The 20,295-nt window shown below is 45.3% G+C and overlaps 3 protein-coding genes and 5 non-coding genes across 8 annotated transcripts; 1 reads left to right on the forward strand and 7 right to left on the reverse strand.

The window, feature by feature from the left end:
* Nucleotides 1-1,820: 1,820 nt before the first annotated feature.
* SNAPC5 (small nuclear RNA activating complex polypeptide 5) lies at nucleotides 1,821-2,551 on the reverse strand. Its single transcript, XM_065734337.1, has 3 exons — nucleotides 2,443-2,551; nucleotides 2,171-2,254; nucleotides 1,821-1,928 (listed from the first exon to the last, which is right to left on the reverse strand). The coding sequence occupies exons 1-3, from the start codon at nucleotides 2,530-2,532 to the stop codon at nucleotides 1,821-1,823; spliced, it is 282 nt and encodes a 93-aa protein (XP_065590409.1). The 5' UTR covers nucleotides 2,533-2,551.
* Nucleotides 2,552-3,170: 619 nt separating this feature from the next.
* Nucleotides 3,171-8,626, reverse strand: RPL4 (ribosomal protein L4). The gene is made up of 10 exons (XM_065734075.1): nucleotides 8,491-8,626; nucleotides 6,768-6,939; nucleotides 6,342-6,448; nucleotides 5,783-5,921; nucleotides 5,160-5,284; nucleotides 4,648-4,777; nucleotides 4,065-4,221; nucleotides 3,832-3,915; nucleotides 3,480-3,600; nucleotides 3,171-3,398 (listed from the first exon to the last, which is right to left on the reverse strand). The coding sequence occupies exons 1-10, from the start codon at nucleotides 8,491-8,493 to the stop codon at nucleotides 3,171-3,173; spliced, it is 1,266 nt and encodes a 421-aa protein (XP_065590147.1). The 5' UTR covers nucleotides 8,494-8,626.
* Nucleotides 4,533-4,603, reverse strand: LOC136047315 (small nucleolar RNA SNORD18). Its single transcript, XR_010622084.1, has one exon. It is a non-coding gene; the product is annotated as a small nucleolar RNA SNORD18 (small nucleolar RNA).
* LOC136047317 (small nucleolar RNA SNORD18) lies at nucleotides 4,853-4,920 on the reverse strand. Its single transcript, XR_010622086.1, has one exon. It is a non-coding gene; the product is annotated as a small nucleolar RNA SNORD18 (small nucleolar RNA).
* Nucleotides 5,986-6,085, reverse strand: LOC136047307 (small nucleolar RNA SNORD16). The gene has a single exon (XR_010622076.1). It is a non-coding gene; the product is annotated as a small nucleolar RNA SNORD16 (small nucleolar RNA).
* Nucleotides 6,527-6,598, reverse strand: LOC136047316 (small nucleolar RNA SNORD18). Its single transcript, XR_010622085.1, has one exon. It is a non-coding gene; the product is annotated as a small nucleolar RNA SNORD18 (small nucleolar RNA).
* LOC136047308 (small nucleolar RNA SNORD16) lies at nucleotides 7,010-7,111 on the reverse strand. The gene has a single exon (XR_010622077.1). It is a non-coding gene; the product is annotated as a small nucleolar RNA SNORD16 (small nucleolar RNA).
* A 128-nt stretch (nucleotides 8,627-8,754) lies between the features above and the next one.
* ZWILCH (zwilch kinetochore protein) lies at nucleotides 8,755-17,886 on the forward strand. The gene is made up of 17 exons (XM_065734076.1): nucleotides 8,755-9,071; nucleotides 9,277-9,372; nucleotides 9,476-9,585; nucleotides 10,275-10,471; nucleotides 10,868-10,947; nucleotides 11,197-11,352; nucleotides 11,619-11,690; nucleotides 12,020-12,113; nucleotides 12,958-13,013; nucleotides 13,432-13,534; nucleotides 14,344-14,423; nucleotides 14,646-14,802; nucleotides 15,829-15,857; nucleotides 16,220-16,356; nucleotides 16,537-16,632; nucleotides 16,728-16,846; nucleotides 17,511-17,886. Exons 1-17 carry the CDS (start codon nucleotides 8,820-8,822, stop codon nucleotides 17,600-17,602), a joined length of 1,926 nt encoding a protein of 641 aa, XP_065590148.1. The 5' UTR covers nucleotides 8,755-8,819; the 3' UTR covers nucleotides 17,603-17,886.
* The last annotated feature ends 2,409 nt before the right edge of the window (nucleotides 17,887-20,295 follow it).

The following is a 20,295-nucleotide window of genomic DNA, read 5'->3' on the forward strand; positions in this document are numbered from 1 at the left end:
ATCCTGCTGCTGTACAACAGGGCAGGCAGAGCTTGGTGCATCTCTGTGTCCACAGCACAGTCTTGTCCTCTTCCCAGCTGTGCTGCAGAAGCACCAGGAGCTAAGCTTTGCCTTGAAAGGGCACTTCAGAAAAGGAAATGGCTGAAGTTCCTTTCCCAGTGGAATCCAAATCATTCTAGACATGAGCAGCTCTCACTTCATCCACTCAGCTGCTGCTCAGGGACAGGTCCCAGGCTTCCCTCAGCTTGTCCAGACTTGTGTGTGACTGGTGGTGATAGCAGTAGGGCAGAGTCTAGTTTAAGAAGCCGGCATGGTTTTATATGTGAAACAGACACACTAACACACTGAAGAACTACAGCAGTACTCTTTACTACTTGTTAGAGGAAATATGCAGGACATAAAGAGAAACTTTCTAGACAGGAAAGCTGATGACTTCTTTGTGCCACATACAGCAGTAATTTGAACACTGCAAGTATAGTTACACATAGTTAAACAGCAGCAACAGTACTTCATTTCAAAGGACTTGGTTCAAAAAAGGCAGCAGGGAGAAAGAAGATGCAGTATAACCATGGAAACTATTTGGTAATGTGCTGGGGCCAAACAGCAAGATAAAGGCAAACTCCAGGTAGTAGCTGATTTTATTTTCTCTGAGCTGTTAATGCCAGAGACAGCAGTAGCACCTTTAGCTGGCTGTGCCATCAACAACCTGGATTGCTGTGGCTGTTTTCTTAGTAAGACAGTTTGATAAAGTGACTGAGGGTATTATTAGTACTTCTCTGCTTCTCAGCAGCTTAACAGAGTTTGATTTTGCATGCTTCAAAACAAGTCTTGAAGAACTGATGAAGTATTCAGCTGCTCCATTTGGTGTCCATATTGCACAAGGAGGAAGAATGTGCTGTCTATAGGAGCAGTATCTGTCAGTATTAAAGACACTGTAGAAAGGACCTGGCATCACTTTCCAAGTAAATTTTAATTCCTCATACTGCTCATACGTAACTTGGAAGCAGAAGGCAGACTTACCCTGAACTCTGAACTCACTGTGAGAGAAAAATAAAACTCATTTAAAGACTACTCTGCTATTACAACCAATGTGGACTAATTGTTACTGGACAGCTTGTAGAAGAATAAAAGGTCAATTGGCAGCTGAGCTGAGAGGGTGAGTAAGAAAAACTTGGCTCTATAGTCAGACTGACAGTACTTAAAAACAGCACCTGCAGGGACAAGGGGGCTGCCCTGCCACTGCACTCAGAATTAGGGAAACAGTGCAGTGTCTCCCACTGAGAGAAGAGCTACAGCTTCGGTGTGTCACGTTTACAGGACACACATGTCAAGTTATCCGTGTAACTGAGAGCAGAAAGCCTGGAGCCAGTGCTGGACGCATCCCTTCTCACTGCCCCCCTTAAAGCTCCCAGCTTAAGCAAATGAGGTTGTGATATAATCATTGGTTCAGCAACCAGACCCCGGGGCCTGGCTTTATTTTTCAGTGGCAGGAAATAGGAATGGACAAATTATTGCTTTCACTGTGTTAAATCAGTCTGACTTAATTCAAGACTTCTATGGTGTATAAAGATGTAATGAGCTACACTCTGGGACTGCAGAATGGATTATGCTACGTACTGGTGCGAAAAGTTTTCATTCCTTTAACATCTAATTCAAAATCTGCCAAGCCTGTGACACGGGCATCCTCAGGGGTAACCTCTGTGGCCGCCAGGAGTCGGGCATGGCACACAGCCCACACGCAGGGCAACGCAGACATCTGCAGGCAAGAACCGAGGAATTCCTGAGTCTGTATTAAAAACCAGCTTTGATTCTTTTTTCTCTCAAGAATCGGACTCCTCCTCCTCTTCCATCTCCTCTTCGTAACCTTGAACACTTAGCTGTAATTCGGTTTGATTGATAGCGGCCTCGTTGTCCATCTGCCCGAGAATCTGTCAGGGTAAGAGAGCCGAAGTCAGCCGGGCGCGATACGGACGCGTCGCACCGCGGGGGGAGCGGAGCCCATCGCAGCGATGAGCATCAGTTCTCCGCGGAAGCGCTTCCAGCAGCGGCGGGCACAGCTTCAGACGGCATCTGCATCCCCGTTACGGTTAAGAGCGACGGACGCGACGCTTCACGACAGCGACGCAGCGCACGGAGCCGCGTCCCCTCCCCGCGGGTGGGACGGCCTCACCTGCTCGGGGTCCTCCGCGCGCGGGGCGGCGGCCGCGTCCTCCTCCCGGGAGCGGATCATGGACTGCAGCGCCAACTCCTCCACCTGCGCGGGGGGAACGCGAACACCGCCGCGGTCATTCCGGGACCGCCGCGCAGAAAGAACCGCTTCCGGCGCTCGGCCGCACGGAGCGGAGCGCGGCCCCGGCGCTCCCGGAGGACGGCCCGCCCCGCCCCGCCCCGCCCCGCCCCGCTCCGCTCCGCTCCCGGGGTCCGGCGCCCGCCCGCCCCGACCTTGAGCCGGGTGAGCTGCTCGTGCAGCGCCGCCTTCACCCGCAGCAGCGTCTCCTCCTCCTTGCGCAGCTCCTGCAGGCGGCTCAGCATCGCTGCCCGCCGCCCCGCGCCCACGTGACCCCGCGGGAGGCGCGCCGCGTGACGTCACCGCTCCGCCATCTGAAGCGCGCGGGGCGGGGCCGCGCGGGTTACGGGAAATCCGCCCTCGTCCCGCGCAGCTGCGGGCGGGCCGGCGGAAATAGGGCGGCTACAAATAGCCCGCGCTGCTCTAAGGGGCCCCCGCAGCCCCTCCTCACACTGTGTTCAGTCAGCTCCGAGGGCCCGCGCACACACACACAGGGAAGGGAAGCTTAATGGGTCCCAGAAATTCAATGGGTCCCAAATTCATAACATGCACAGCTGAGAGGAATTCAGGACCTTCATGTAATGTTTCCTCCCCCCCATAAAACACAACACGCGCAATCGGCAGCCTGCGATTCTCCACTGAGGCTCACGGCTGCTGCTGGGCTCCACCCAGCCCTGAACACACACACACCTCACCCCCCGTGCTCACAGTGCCCTCAAAGCCCCCTCAGCCTTTCCCCCTTAACCCCAAACCGCATCCCTCACCCGCCCCCCCTACCCCCCCCCCCCCATGCCACAGAACGAGAAGCTCACTTCCACCAGAATTTATTTGCTGTAGAGGCACAGTACACATCTCTGAGCTCGGGGTGCAGGTGCTGCCCCGCTCACACCTCGGCCTTGCCCTTCGCTGGGGCCTTTGCTGCGGATTTTGCCGGGCCCTTCGCTGCAGCTTTTCCCGGTGCTTTGGCCGGGCCCTTTGCTGCAGCCTTGCTTGCAGCCTTGCCTGCAGTCTTGCTTGCAGCCTTGGCTTTCGTCTGCGCCTTCGCCGACTGCTTGGCCTTGGCAGAGACATTGGCCTTGGCTTTGGCTCTCCTCTCCTCCTTGAGTTTGTGCTACAACAGAAAAAAAAAGAACTGTCAGCATCTGTAACACAGTGCCACTGCCCCACAGCGTGGGAGCGGGCTCGTGCTCACATTCTGAGCGTGGCGCAGGATGGTGTTGCGCCGCATCGTTTTGGCGTAGGGGTTCAGTTTGATCATGATCCTCAGATTCTTCAGCGGGTTCTTCTTCAGGACTCTGCGGTGGATCTTCTTCCTGGAAAGGAAACGGATGTACCGTGACTGCCCCCCCAGCTCAAGGTCTGCAAAACCTTCCTGAAATGTGATCCGAGAGAACCACGATTCCCAGTATTCACAGCCAGGACCCAAAGACACCCCAGTGCTACCCGACCTCTCAGGGCTCAGCAATTCTCATCTCCACGTGCAGCGTGGCACTTGGCAATCATTAAGAGATCACATTTGGTAGCGATGAGTTAAAAATTATTACTTTGGAGCACGCAGCGCCTTCTGGATCTCCTGGCTCCTCAGGATTCTTCCAAGGTCAGTATTGGTCATCTTGTGCATCGGCAGGCTGGGAAGCAAGCGTTCAGAGATGGAAGTCAGAGAGTAACGACTACAGCTAATTGGGTGCAGACACAATTCCAAAGCACAGAGCAGCATTCACTGCCCCCCAGCCCGCAGCAACAGCAGGACATGCTGCCCTGTGCCAGCCACACTTACTTGTAGTCGCTCTTCAGGGTGGCGGGTTTGCGCCAGGTGCCGTACAGATCATCCAGTTTGCGGAAGGCGCTTTCAGTCCAAATGCAGAAGCGCCCAACGTGGCCACCAGGAGCGAGGCGCAGCAGGTTCAGCTTGTTCACGTCAAGAAGAGTAATTCCTACAGGAAAACACAGCCCTCTCCAATTACAGCAAAAGCCATGTGGTGCAGGACTGAGGAACAGACCGCGAGGGACACAGAACCTGCTACGGCACTACTTGCTTCTATACTACAAAGTCACAAATACCTACGTATAAAAAGGCATTTGCTAAGTTAAAAATATCAGCCTTCTCCAGCAACAAACTTATACACTTCATTTTTACAGTCTGAAAGGCAGCTGGGGATGATAACAGCCATATAATCCGTCACAAACATCCCTCAATTCCACCAAACCACACTCTTGGAAGCGAAGTGAACAGCCACTTTAACCCGAAGTCAGAACTTCCACAAAATCATGTGTTTCAGAAACACGGACCAACGAAGTGGAATCTCATCATTCCAGGCTGTGCTCCAAGAGAAAAACAAAGTGGTCCAAGTTAAAATCACCTGGGATATTCCGGAAAGCTCTAATGATTCCGTTGTCCTCGTTGTAGATGATGCAAGGCCCCCTGCGCTGGATGCGGCGGCGGTTCCTCATCTTACCCTTCCCAGCCCTCATGCGCTGAGAGGCATAAACCTATAGAAATAAAAACAAAAGGAAACTTGTGAATATCCAAAGAAGTCCAAATTACAGTAAAAAGACAAAGACATCTGAGTCAGAACTTCACAGTCGTCACTGATGATCTGAAACACGGACCAGTGAGAAGTTCATCATTCTTAAGATTCAGAAGAAACAGCCTGAGCTGCCAGCAGCACAATGCAGCACTGAAACGAAGAGAACCAAGGACAAAGAGTACAGCAACATAGGAAGAAAGGACTTACACTGCTTTGTTTCCTACAACTGTTACCAAAGGATTTTTAATGGCATCAGAAAAAGACAGAAGGATGTGCAACTCTTAATTTAACGACAGCAGAACCTAACGAGGAGTGTCCTCAGGAACACACCTGTAGCAACTCACCTTTTTGATGTCATTCCAAGCTTTAAGCTTCTTGAGAAGGAGAACAGCTTCCTTTGTCTTCTTGTAACTCTCAACTTTGTCCTCAACAACCAGAGGGAGCTCTGGAATCTCCTCAATGCGGTGACCTAATGGGGTTTTAAATGACACTGAGTTACCCAGTGACCTTGGTTATGTGCACACATTTTGAGGTATTGCCTTGTGCATTCAGAAATGATAATAAATTTCATTTCCAGTTTCTGATTTTGTATTTATTATGCAAGTGTCCTAAAAACAGTAGAGAAGTTTTAGTGCACTCTTACTGCTCTGCTTCAGATGATTCTCAAGTAATTGAAGCATCATTGTGGCTTCTACCAACAGAAATCAAACCAAACTGCCACGTGACTCAACCTCGTGTGCCATGGACTGTCAGGATAAGGTTCATGTCAGCAGTGCACACAGAGCTAGCTCACAGTGAAACCCCCATTACCACCCCCAGCTGCACACGAAAATACTCAACCTACTGAGGAACAGGACCACGCCCCTAATTTAAAAGGGCATTTGTTATCCACAAGAAACATTCCAAATAATCTCAGTAACTGCTACTGCTCAGACAACACAAACACTCCCAGAAGCAGAGTCCCCACCTTTGGACATGACCAGTGCTGGAAGGGCCGACGCTGCCAAGGCAGAACAGATGGCATAACGTTTCTGAGTTACGTTCACCCTGCGGTGCCAGCGGCGCCAAGTCTTGGTTGGGGCAAACATGCGGCCTCCACGACACATCTACATATCTACAGTTGAGGACAACCTTCTGCGACTATGTTTTCTGGTGTGCCTCTTCAACACTTGCTCAGCAATAACTGCTCGTCAACCACCTGTACCAGCACACTGACAGCAGGCAACTGTCACTGAGCACAGAGTAAGACGCAAATTACGACATCATGGCAAGACAGCTCGCAGCACGAGGCTCAAGACATCCTCCAGTTTTGCAGAGGAAAAAAAGTAAGAAGAAATCATTCTGTTCACTGAAGTATGTCTGAAGTTGCACAGAAAAGGTTCAAATCATTCACAGTGACCTGGATCACAGAGTTTGAGGACGGCCATTACCTCAAGAAGCAGGATTCCATTTCATATGAAGATAATTAATTTGCCCTGGATTAACTGAGATTTACACCTGCTGAGAGCAGCAGCTATGAAGGATACATTTCCAAAGGCACCCTGGCCAGAGCGGTGAGTTCCACCGCCTCGTACTCGAGGGATACGAGCAACAGCTCTCCCAGTACCCCAAGACTCGGCACTGGTCTGATGTCCTGCAACAGAAAAGAGTTCAATGCAGAAAGAGACAAGACTGTTGCCCCAAAACCACACATATGCTGAACTCGGGACCATGCATCAGAACTTCCACTGTTATCATATGGTTCAGAAACACGGACCATTTGAAGTGGAATCTCATCATTCCAGCAAAACAGATCAGGTAACACAGCTATGATAATAGTCTCCTTGCATTCTCTCCACAGTCTATCACAACGGTGCTCCTGGAGTTTCTTTCCCTGTCAGCCGAGCTGTGTTAAAACCAACAGCCTCCACAGTGTTAAAACCCACTTCCTCCATTCTGGGGATGGGCCATACCTGCGAGCTCGCTGACAGCATAGGGCTGCCTGTTGTTCTTGCGCAGGTTGGTGTGAACGAAGTTGACGACATCGGGGCGAATGGGCGCCTTGAACACGGCCGGCAAGGTGACGTTCTTACCGGACGCTTCCCCCTTCTCAGAGTACACAGATATCAGCGGTCGAGCGCAAGCCTGAAAAAGAAAAGAAGCAGCTCCTAAGAACAAGTAAATTATACTGCTAGCATTCACATCCCTCCACTATTGCTCAGAATTAAAGGTGTCTTCAGCTCAACAGTGCCAGCGCAATGACAGCAGGCAACTGCCGCTGAACACTGCGTAAGACGCAAATTACATCATCACAGCAATAACCCCACTGACAACACAGCTCCGGTGCACATTCCTTGTTCTGAATGCTGCAGCTGAGTTTGTGTCCAGAGATCTCAGAGACACAGGGATGTTAGCCTAGAGCTGCAGCGTGGGGCTTTCTCGCCAACTTTCCAACTGCTGTGAAGAATAACTACACCTACAAAACCCACCTGCGTTCATCAGTTCTTCAAAGCTTTTGAGATCACAGAATAGCAGGGGACCTCTAGAGATCACCGAGTCCAACCCCCCTGCCAAAGCAGCTCCCTAGCTTAGGTTGCACAGGTGGGTCTTAAATGTCTCCAGAGAAGGAGACTCCACCACTTCTGCGTGCAGCCTGTGCCAGTGCTCTGTCACTACACTGGGAAGCAGTTTCCATGCACGTTTGTGCAGAACTTCCTGTGCTTCAGTGTGTGGCCATTTCCCCCCATCCTATCACTGCACGTTGCTGAGAAGAGTCCAGCCTTGTCCCTTTGCCTTCCACTACTTAGACGTGGATCAGATCCCCTCTGAGTCTTTTTTTTTCAAGGCTGAACAGACCCAGGTTCCTCAGTGTCACATCAGGGAGGTGTTCCACGCCCTTTATCATCTTTGTAGCCCTACACTGGACTCTTTCCAGGAGATCCCTGTCTGTTTTCCACCAGGGAGCCCAGCACTGGACAGACACAACACTCCAGGTGAGGCCTCACCAAAGGAGAGTAAAGGGGGAGAAGATTTGGGCTATGGAAGCCAACTGGACTGCCAGAACCAACCGCTGAAATACTTGTGACGACCACAGCCAAGTCAAAACACTATCAGAGCACACTCTTTAAGTGTGGCCCCAACAAACTGCCCCAGCTGCCTCGGGATTGGGGAGGGGTAAGGCCGTGCTGCAGCTGCCCCAGCATGGCCTGCTGCCCACAGCGTCACTGCACCGCCTCTGAAGCCCCAGGACAGCGCACACCGCACATCGGGGGAAGGCACTGGATCACGACGTGAAGCACATCAGACCGAAACCTTTTCTACGTTACTTCAAGATAAAAAAGATACGTTAAAAACCACTCAGAACCCCGCAGCTGCCCGGAAAACCCCTCAAATAAATCCTCTCAATCTCAACGCGGCTCCTGTCGCTCAGCTTCGCGGACGTACGAAAGAAAACAGAGGGAATGGATCCGCCACGGCCCACGAGGCCGCTCCCACCCCCACCCCCAACCGCGGCTCCGCTCCGCAGCTCCACGCGGCCCCAAGATGGCGGCCGCCCCCCCCCCCGCCTGGCTCTGCACGCGGCGCCGCTCCGCCCGCCGTACCCCGGCTCCCCCCGATCCCCGCTCTCCCCGCCGCGCTCCGTCCCGCGCCCGCACCGCCCGGAGCCCCCCCGATCCCCGCCGGGCCGCGCCTCACCATGACGGCAGCGCGGACCCCGCGTGCTCCCGCCCGCCTCCGCCGCTGCCCAACCGGAAAAGGAAAGTCGATTTCCACCGCCGCCGCTACCAGCGCCGCCGTGTCCCTCCGCGCCCCGCCCCCTCCGCCCTCACGCCCCTCCTCGGCGCTGCCCCCCGCCCGCACCGCGCTGCCCGGCTCCACCTTCCCTCCCTCCCTCCTCCTTCCCCTCCTCCTTCCCCTCCCCCCTCCCCCCACTCCATGTCTCTGCCGCCGCCCCCCGCTCCGATGGACTCTATTTTAGGCGGAGGGATCCGGCGTCATCCCGGCGGCGATTGAGGCGCGCAACGATGGGCGCGGATCGGCGGCGTGAGGCGGCGGCGGGGCTGTACCTCACACTGCTGCGGTGCGGGGGGGCAGGGGCGCGGAGCTATGGGGCTGCGTGTACCGCGGTGCTTCGGGGTTACGCGGGCAAACGGAAGCGCTCGGAGGGGGAAAAATGCGGCGCCGGAAAGCAACCGCTGCGCTTTAACGCTCGTTGTCCTTGCAGAGTGTATGAAGAGGGGAAGAAAAGCATCCTTGAGCGCCCGTCTTTCTTTGAGGTAAAGCTGCGGGCGGGAACGACGCGTGGGCGGGAAAACGCCCCTCAGGAAATGCCCCTCAGGGGCAGCGCGGAGTCCTTCGCGCTCAGCGCCTCGCGTTAAGCGACCGAAGCACTTTTTAAACGGGCGCGGCCTCGCTCCTCGGAGCAGCCGAGCTGTGTGCACGTGCCGTGCTGTTATCCCTGTGCTTGCTTTTTCCCTCCAGAACGATGTCGAGATCCGTTTCGTCGACGGTCGCTGCAGGAATCCCGTTGATAGGTTTTGGAGCGGAAGCGACGCGCTGTACGTTCTGCAGCCAGCAGTAAGCGTGCCCGTTAGCTTCAGATCAGATCAAAAAAACCTCATCCGAAGCTTTTGTCTCCTTCCCGTCGGGTGTTCTCACGTGCCGCCCGTGTCTCCTGCAGGGCCGCAGTGACCCAACGGGAGAACCGGGAGCAGATGATGCCCTTCACAGCTCCCGGCTCACGGCCTCGGAGGGCCCCGGCCCCGCTGCGCTTCCCGTGCACAGAGCAAAGTGAGCGCTCCAGACTCTGCATCCCCCGCTCGTTTCAACGCAGTACTCCTCTTCTGCCCCTTTCACTGCTCTTCAGCACCTGCTCTGCTTTTGGTCCATCCCAATTAAATTGCTTACAGCTTTAACGATGTCTTGAGCATTGCTCTTTCTAGCACCTGCCCTGTTGAGGTGATTCCAGGCAAGTGTGGCTGAAGTCCTGGTGCTGGAAAAGCACTTGGGAGCTGTCCCATTGGGTCAGTGGGAATGCTTGAGTGTAAGTGTGCAGCGAAGGTGTAGTAGGACTGAAACGGCTGCCTGCTGAGGGCTTCAGTTTGAAAAAGTCTGATCAGGATTTAATCTTTTCACTTAATACAAGACACGTTAGTGAATTGTGGAGGCTTGTTTGTTTAACTGGATTTTATTAAATTTATTTATTAAATTGTAAGACTAAAGGATAATAGGCTCAGGATTTTTAGTGTATACTGTAGTATTGTATGAAATATATTCCCAATTATGAGGCATTTCTTTTCCTTCCTACGCTACCTGTAGGAAGGTGGTTACAATGCTGCATCCTGTCTGTAAAATAGTGTAGTCTGGCAACGAAGCAGAGCAGACAGGGGTGGTTACTGTTTTATTATTCAAGGTGTTACATAACAGATGGATTTTGTTGTACTTGTTGATATCTGATTCTTCCCTGTTCACATTCCCAGGCAGCTTATTTCATTGTATACAATGGCACAAAATCCAAACGTGACCCATTTGAAGATCAGTGAAGTGGTTGTGCTTCCACCCCTCTGGATACGGTGTGATGGCTCTGACCCTGAGCATACTTACTGGCTTGGAGCTGAGCCTCTTAAAGCTGGAAACAAAATCACAGGGATCAGTTTTTACATGGTTACGTGTGATGGTAAGGTTATAACGTTACATACAAAATTGAATGAGGAGGGCTTAAAAATGAGGAAAAAAACTAACATGGGGCTGCTACCTTTGTGCAATGTTCACTTGTACTGCTTCTATTCCTTGCTTCTTTTTGAAAAGAGAAAGAAGTTTGTGTGCAGTTTGGAAGTGATGTTTAAATATCCTTAATGCAACAGTGTCTGTGCAGGCCAACCTTTGGTCATGTGCAGTGATCTAGCACTTACTCTTAACATTTAAATGAAAGAATTGAAAGTAAAAGCTTACGTGCAGCAAACAGGACTCCTCTCAAGTAGAGGACAACATGAAACTGAATGCAATATTGGATAATTAGTTCTGCATGCTTACTATTACTTGCATTTTTATTTATTCTTCCTTTTTTTCCCAGGTCCCACAGCTGATAAAAGCTGTTTTGTGAACCTGGAAGAACTCAAAATGGAACATAAAATCAAACACCATTCATCTATGGTAGGTCTCTTTCATCTGGTGTTGCCTCCAATTTTCCATCTGTGATGCTGAGTCAGGGAAGCTTTGTAGATATTATTTAGAACATCAGCACAATGCTACCGTGTTTTGAAGTAACATTTGGGCTTTCTGTTTTGTAATGTGTTTCTCTCCTTAGTACCTTTTCTGTGTGAAGTACTTCCAGAAATATTTTGCACAGCTACAAAACAATGCTGTGTTTTTTTAATGACTTTTTAAATCTCTCTGTTCTAGGTGACAACAAGAGGATTTGCTCAGTATGAACTTATTAGAGCTGCTGCAATGGATGACACAACTGTAGGATCTGAAAGCAATATATGCATCGATGTGATGTGGCACACTGTGGATAAGATCCTGCAGGCACCACCACTTTGTTCAGCTGCCACGCTGGTCAGTCAGGGAGCCCAGGCTCTTTCCTCTGCTTATGTCATAAATAGCATAGGAGATAGGAAATAATTTGCCATTTGTGTTTGGTATTTTTATAAGAAATATTCTACATAAGCAGTATGGTGTACCCATAAGCAAAGCTGTGAATTGCACTAATCTGGATTTCCTTTGTGATAATCTGTTTGTGATAATCTGTATTTCCTCTGTGAAAATCTTAGAATACCTGAATTCTAAAGTTTGAATCTGACATAATCTTCTGGAAATTTCAGAATATTATGTTGGAGTCCGGGGACCCCAGGAGTCCTGTGTATCCGCTGTATAGAGAGCTGCAGTTTCTGCTTGTAAGTAAAAATGAGAAATTTCAGTTTCAGATGTACATGGAATGGTGATTCGTGTGTGTGTTAATAATTTACTCTGTTTAAAACTCTGTATGTTTTCTCAAGGATATTCGGATGTGTTTAGTTCAGAATCAACTTTGAATTTGTTTTCAAGATTCTTAAATATTTAGAGGACAAATCAGGAATGCCAAAGCCAGGAGATGTGAGAGGTTTCCAAATTCAGGGCTTTATAGAGCTGTGTGGTTCCTGGGGGAAGTTATGTACATTTTGAAGAATGACATATGCAGAACCTCAGATTGTAACTGGTGTTGTGGTTTTGATGCTGCTTTTAGGCTCTGGCTGAAGGCTTGAAGACTGGTGTGACAGAATGGCCTGAGCCCTTGGAGACTCCATCAGCTTTTGAATTGGTCCAGGAATTTCTGATGGGTAATTGTTGCTTGTTACGTGGGAGGAGAAGGATGACACCTTACAGAGAAGTAAAAGAAATTCAACAGAAAACACCTAAAGCATTAGAGTTAGAGATTTCTATGCTGTACTAACTCACATAAAGCAGTTGAATAACTAGTTCCAATATCTTGTACAAAAAGAAATAAAGGTAGTAATTGTTTCTCATAAAATAAGGTAATTATTTTTAGAAAGCAGTTGATTGAGTTCTGTGTGCATCTTTCAGGTTACTTGATGTGCACAAGAATGTTCAAAAGTGCAGTGTCCCAGGGGCCTTGGTGGCCAGCAGTTCTTTGACATCTTGAAGCAACCTCAGCTACTGGTGGCTTCTGAAAGCAGATCAAACTGAGCAGAAACAGTCTTATCAGAAGCTTAAGATGTTACTAAACAAAGCTAAAATTCAAATACACCAAAAGGTTTGCAGATGCAACTGTGTATTTTTCACAAATGAATATGGAGGAAGAACTTGGAGAAACAGACAAAAATTATCTTTGACAAATAAGTTTGGAAGAAAGCTAGAGATGCTAATTAGCTTGATGGTCACCCCACGTTGCTTCATCCCTGGAACATAAGGAGTTAATGCATAGCAATAAAGGTGTAGAGGGAAAGTCTGTATGTCATAATAAAGTGTACTAAGTGATATATATATTTTTTTTTCAAACCAAATGCCTGTCCAGTAGCAACAACATAGAAATGGATATGTTTTGTTAGTTATCCAGCAGAGTATTTGTGGGTTACTATGAATGTGCCCAGGGTTTATAACCAGACCCAGGGGTGGTTGAACTGTTCTTTTCATGATGGTGATGTTTATTTTCTCCTCTCCTAGATCTGAAGAGGAAACTGGATGGGTGTTGTGTATCAGGAAATAAGAATGAGACGGAGGTATGTGCAGTTTCCTACCTGTTACTTTGTCATCCCATTCCTCTGACAGATAGTTATTTCTGATTTTATGTGTTGTAAGTTACTTATGCGGACATCTAAATAAATAGATGTAATGAAGTAAAGAAAGATCTCTTGCTTTGTGCTTTTTCATAGTAAAAATAACAGACTCAGAAGGCAAAATTAGAAGTTCTGTGTCTCACCGCTGATGAAAAGTCTACTGCAATTATTGCCTTCAATAAAACCTCCCTGTTCTTGGAGTTTTACCAGCGCCCATTATTCATAATTTTGATATAGTTTTGCATTCATTTGGCAATCTTGGAGATGCTGGGACTATTTTGATGTGTTTTTTTCCTTCCTTTCTAATTTTAGTTAAAGGTCTTTGAATCTTAAGCATCCTTTTTTGTTTAAACTCTTCTAGAGTATCAAAAGTGACACTGCTGCAGTGGATGGCTCAATAAAATCAATCTTCAGTGAACGAGGAGACCTGGATTTTGCTGAACAATTATGGTGCAAAATGAGAAGTAAGTGTAGTATTCTGTTGGTGGTGGCTTTTAGTTGTTGTGGGGCTTTTTTTTTTTTTGACATAAACATCATCCTTTAATTCTTCTCTGTACCTACAATACTGTATTGCTTTCATGATGAAATGAAAGTCAGCTTCCTTGAGTTTTATGTACTGTTCAGCTCTTCAGAAAATAGTTACCAACATCCTTTTTCTAAATGACCTAATTTTAGGTGTGTAAAGCCATGCACTTTCTTACAATGTACAAAGGCATTGGAACATCTAGCAAGAGACACTGTAATTCTTATGGATTATAGAAGTACTAAATGGACAGGAGCATGCACCTGCTCTGTAGCTAAAAACTTGTGATCTATTAAAGTGTCTTTCTAGATCTGATGTAGCTACACACAGACTTTATCATTCTTATTGTAGGACATACAGTTCAGTAAAATACCCTTCTATTTGTTTTTTTTAGATTACGAAGCAACTTTTTCAGATTGCTATCAAGCATATGTGATGCTCTGTCCTTTAGATCATAAACAGTTCTGTGACGTCCTCTGATTGCTTCCTTAAAGTGACTGTTTCTAAAGTCACCATGTGACAAACTTGGCAAAAAGCAGTGCCATCTCATAGAACCTTAGAGTTGGAAGAGACCTTTGAAGGTTGTGTAGCCCAACTCCCCCGCAATGAGCAGCGAGTTTTCGGCCCTTTTTTAAATTATATTTTTAGTAAATGAGCAGTTCAGTTTTTGCAAGTATGTGTTGTTACTCACTGAGAAGCTGAAGGGAAAGCCTGGATAAATAAATAAAATACTGCATCATTTTTCTAAAGGTGTCTGTTCCTATCAGGAGTTGATAGAGTGTTTCACACTGGTCATAAAATCCCTGGAACACGGTGAAATACAGCCATGGGTATGTATTTGCCTTTCACAATAACTTTATCCTTTTCAGTTGCTTGAAGCAAAGCAGTTCTTGTTCTTTAGTTCTTATTTAGTTGCCCCTTATTTCCATGTTGTTTTGTTGGCTTTTTTTTTCCTTACTATGCTTTGCATGTCGTTTCCATGGTGCTGTATTTCTAAAGAATGTGATGTTTTGTACACAGTTACCCCACAGGAAAACTTGTTTAATTTTTAGATTCATCAAGGGAGTAGCAGTTTGCTCAGTAAACTGATTCAGCAGTCATACCACGGCAAGGTAGAGGCCGTGTCCCTCAGTGGAGTCACTCCAATTCAGATGCTTTTGGAGATTGGTTTGGATAAGATGAAGAAGGATTATGTCAGCTTTTTCATAGGTAAGCCAGGAATCTGTTGCCAACATCAGAGATTGGAAGGAAATAATGGCATGTTCCAGTCGCTTCCATCTCTCTTCTGCCTGCCATCTGCTGCAGTGCTGTTCCCAGCCTCCTCTGTATTTGTGCTCTCGTGCTGTGTACATCCTCTCAAAATTAAAAAATGAATTTATTTCCAAATGTATGTACTTAGCTGAACTATGCATTTCTTTTTCTAATTGAAAAAAATCTCATGTTGAACTTAACATAAATCTGAATATATTTTACTGTAACTGGGCTGTTCTGTTTTCTTATCCGGCTGCTGTAGGTGATAAAATAAGACCTTGCTCTTTCTGCATTTTTTCTATGGTCTGCATGGGTTAAAGGAAATCAGGCAAGGGTGTTTACGTACAGTTTTTGTACAGTTTTTTATACAGCTGTTTTTGTACAGTCATTTGACTGTATAAATATATAATATAAAATTTTATATACATTTTATACAGTATATAGAATTTTTATTCTTTTATAGTGTATTTATTTTTAGTACATATTGCATAATCCTAACAAAAGCTGGGCTGGAATGATTTCTGTAATGTACATTTCTTTTATTGAAAGCATCGTGGCTTCGTTTTTAGTATTACAACTTTATTTTTTTCTGAATCTGGAAGGGGTGTCATGTTTATTGCTATAGTTATCCACTTCCTTCATCTCTCCCTTAATTTATTTTTTGCTTTATCACACTTGGTCTTTTCATATTTGCTACATGTAAACCTGGGTGTCCCAAGGAGGGTGATCATCTCACAGTATGGGATGGGTTTTTTCATGGTGCTTCTGTGGTTTGCCACCTCGGCAGTATGTAAGATATTTCTCCTACCCTGCCACTTCAGGGATTTTGTTCCTTGTTTTGAATTGGTAACCATCTTGATAATAACATCTTAGTGATTGCACTTTTTTTTTTTTAAGTAGAATTTGCTGGTAGATTACCTGGCTGTTCATTATACTTCACCTGTCAATATGTGGTAATTGTCTTTTCTTCTATTTGCTTTACAGGCCAGGAACTTACAACATTAATCTATTTGGTGAGATTCTTCATTTTTAACTCTTAATGTGCAGCCCACTCAGCTGGGTGGGGGGTTACTTTTCCCATAAGTTGAATAACTGAATTGCAAATAATGAGGATGGGACAGCATAGGGTAGAAATATCATTATGTTGCTTTCTTATTCATATACTATTTCCTATTTGTCTGGTATTAGTAATTGTCAGGCAGTGGAGTTCTGACTTCATTCTGATTGCTGGGCCATTCTTTATATTTTTGCTTCTCTTGAGAACAAGGAAAATGATTCTATGATGCTGTGAAATGATTTTAGTGAGCAGAGGGCAGGCTGTGTGTCTGTAGAAATGGAGTGCTCAGTTAAGAGCAGAAGCTGTTTGCTTTTCCAGGATTACTTTGTTTCCACATCAGTAGATCTACAGGAACAAGTTCATCGTGTTCAAAAGCTTCATCACATGTTGGAAATAATGATCAGCTGTACAGTCTTACTTCAGTTTAAACATGAGAACCTCTTCCCTTTGACACAGTAATTATTTCATTTTTACTTTTTACTTTATAAATAGCAATAACAAACAGACTTTCTTTAATAGTATTAAGTAAACATAAAAAAGCAATCTAAGGACCTTATTAAGTTTTGTGTAAGGTTTATGCAGTGTTGCACCAGCATTTTTATCCAAGGAATGTAACTTGCTGATTCATATTCTAGAACTTGCCTGAAATATTATAAAGAAAACCCTTTAAACGAGAAGCATGTATTTCAGCTGCCAATCAGACCAGCCCTTGTCAAGAAGTTCTATCAAAAGTAAGATAACATTCCCTGTTTGTGGTGCTAAATTCAGGTTGTGAATTCAGATCTGAGTACCTGACTGAATTTGCATATTTGGATTATTCCAACAGTGATCAGCCAGAAATGTGGAAGGTGGACATAACTAGTGGACATGGCCAAAAGGAGGTTAAAACAACGTGGCAAGTTAGTGCTAATCCTCCTGTTGAACATATGACATCAAACAATATAGGTAAGGGCTATTTATAGTGGAATGAGATAATGAATGTACACATCTAGAAACAAATTTGGTTTTTATGCTGGGTTTGCTGGGTATGTATATTTTCTTACATATACGTTGAGCAAAAATGAAGCAAAGCGGTCTTCTAATAAAAGTGTGAGGTGGTATTTGTAGAACATAAAAGATTTTCAAGTCTGACCTTCTGCCTTCTTAATTTTGCTAGATTATGATTGTAGTGTTAAAATGGCAGAAGATTTCTAAATATGACTCAGTTGTTTAGTACTTACCACACTATCTTAGAGCTTTTAAGCTCTTTGCCCATTTACCTGAGAATGGGTTTGAAGAGAAACTTACCTGTTGCTGAATACTGGCATCTAGTCTGGGAAGCAAACAGGAATACTTTGCTTCATAAAATCAACTGCAGAATAAGTGAAAATGCATGAAGATGAGGAGGGATTAAGAATATAGGCTGGTATGGTGGTATCTGGGATGGGAGTGAAGGGGGAGGTTTGTCACAGGGCAGTGCTTTATAATGCTTTCCCATCTTTCCCAACTTCAGTCATGAAGTGTCTCTGTCACTAAAACGTAACTTTCAGGAAGTGGTTTCAAAATTCCTACACTATCTACGTTTGCTCCTTCTAAAAACACTGGCTAATCATACCTCTTGTCTGTGCAGGTCTCTTCTGTGATTCTACAGTTAATGGAAGCAATGAAGAAAGAATGTATTTTGTTGCAGTGGCTAAGTGCAGTCAGGTGCATTTCACATAGGCATGTTACTGTGCAGGCAGGTGCTTGAAAGGTACAGTAAAGGGGGACTGCAGTGTTACCTGTGTATCAGCAGTGTGTTAGGAAGGTTCTGATGTTTGAAGAATGATTCATCTTACTGAGTTCTTTGCTTTAGTATACTCATGCAGTGTCACGTGCTGCCATAATTGTCTGCAGCTATCTAGTTTGTTTATAAACGTGCAAATATGAATGTAAAGAATAATTGGTAGTATAGCAGATATTTTTGTACGTTGATTTCCAAACACTCAATAAAGTTCTGCACTTTGGGGTTTAAAATTTTATTTTTACTCATTAGGGATGTTCACAGACACTGAAGTATTTCAAGCCATCAACACAAGCAGTATTGTCATGGGTATTTTTTGTATCAAGGGATATTTCATCCTTCAGATGTTTTTGGAAAGCCACTCATCCAGGGCATTATGAATGTCTGCAGTCTGGTTTTCTTCGTTCCTGAATTTTCACTTGGGAGTATTCCTGGTTATCCTTATCAGTGTTTCCCTCAGTTACTTCAGCAGTGTTGTCATGAAGACTTTTCATTACTCAGTGTAATAATCATTCACTATGATTGGCTGGGCATAATCATTTAAACACATTGGCATTAATTGCTGACAGTAAGACATAGTTGAACATAAGATGTTGTGGTTGTTTAACTGAACAATTAGATACTTCAGTATATGAGAGTTATGCTACATATATATTGATTAACTAGGTTGTGTGGTTGTATGAGTTAAACCTAGTTCCCTGTTTAAAAAAACAAATCCCGGAGAGAAACATCCTCTAGTGTGAGTCTCACATGGCAGTTGTCATCTTTGAGAAATCACTTCAACTCTTTTCCACACCTAAACAGCAAAGTATGTCATCCCAACTTGTAGATGCAAAATATAATGTTTAAACAGTGGTCTTAGAATACTTAAAGGACTATTTTAAAATGGAAAGGGATTATCTCTTTTCATGTAGCAGCTACTTAGTAATGAAAAGTGAAATGATGAATGTGTTGAAAACAGAACTTGAAAATACCTTTTAATCACTGGATTAGATTAAGGTTAGAGTTGCTTTAATCTGAGGTAGCTATTCAATATATTCTTACCAAAATAACAGGAAACCAAATTTGCTGCTTAAAATTTATAGAAAAATAACGCGGGGAGAAAATATACTTCAGGTTTTGTTTAAATTTCTAAATTCCATTTTGAGACTTGAGTAGAAAACATTAGAAGCAGGGCAGGACAGGGCTGCATGGACAGAGGAAATATTTCTTTGCCCTTACAGTGGTGCGGAAGGAGGCATTTGTGGTAAGTGTTCTACAATGCAGCTGGCTTACTGGGTGTATTTGTTATGCAAAAGGGATGTGTTCAAGAGTGCCATTTTAGCTGTGATTTTGAAGGAAGAACAGGAGTAGGACAATACTGAGTATGCAGAGTGTGAAAATTGTGGGAAGAACAATTTCTGTCATCACTTGCATATGAGATTTGCATATGAGCAATCAAGGAATACAGGGTTTTTCAGTGGAGAAATTAAAGATGTTTTACTTTAGAGGCTGTTGAGTTTTCAAGGTGCTCGTGTGTGATGGAGCAGGTATCCATGGCCTTCTCTTGCCACTCTTTCACCTGAGGAAACTGACACACAGCAGTTCTATTAGACTGTAATACTCTGTCTCATTCACAGCAGCTCCTTCTCAGTCCCTGAACTTTTGTCTGCTAAAATTCACTTTTGAAGTATTTTATGCATTAGCAGAATAATTTTCTGAAGGCTTCTTCTTAGCTCCTCGTTTTTTATTGCAATAAACTAATTGGATTTTTTTATAAAATCAATTAAGAAAAAACAGAACAACAACAGCAACAAAAAGCAGGTAATATTCCATGCTGTTTTCCATTTCAGTAGCAGATATGTGGAACTTTCTGCATAGGAGTCTGTCTGAGCACTGGTAACTTGTAGGTCAAAGTTGCTACTGTATCATTACACCCAGTTGGAGTGTATAGAGCACCCTAGAAGCAGTAACTGGCGGTTTCCACTCTGTCTGCCCCTGGAGACATGCCTGTGTAGCACATCCCAAAGTTACAGAACAGAGGTGGCATGTTTCAGGTACCAAATTCATGCAATTCACATTTCATATTCATAGAGGTCTATAATATACTCACTGTATGTATTGTGCAGTGTTAATATAGTATTTTTAGTATATATCTAGTATTCACTGTGACAGTTTTCCTTACATTGCTTCTCTTGGATTTGGGAATCCATTTGCACTGATGGTTCTCTCCATGTTCCCATCTGCCAAAACAGAACGGCATTGTCAAGTATTGCACCTCTGCAAGGTAGGCCTAGGCTGATAGAAGGAAGGAGCTTCTTTTTGGTGCAGAGTGGGTGTGAAGGCTACAAGCAGTGTTTGGGATGGGTGGAAGCTGTAGACATGTATAAACTTCCCTCAGGGTGATGAGAGAGAGAAAAAACAATTCTAAATCATCACTACTTGAGGTGCAGCCTGTGTGTTTTCCATTACATTGTTTGTTTTCTTTGTTATGGCTCTATGCAATAACTGATTCACACAGTGTAACTCCATTAACTCCATTGGAGGTTGGAAGAGCAGCTGAGTCAAAATCAAGTTAGCTTTTCACTCTTTCTCCCATCAGCTGCGTTAGTTTCAGTACTTCACGAATTGCTCAGGCACATTCCCTACATGA

Source organism: Cyrtonyx montezumae, unplaced genomic scaffold (genome assembly GCF_038088225.1).
Source record: "Cyrtonyx montezumae isolate F1298 unplaced genomic scaffold, pur_monq_1.0 scaffold_17, whole genome shotgun sequence".
Classification (NCBI taxonomy): Eukaryota; Metazoa; Chordata; class Aves; order Galliformes; family Odontophoridae; genus Cyrtonyx; species Cyrtonyx montezumae.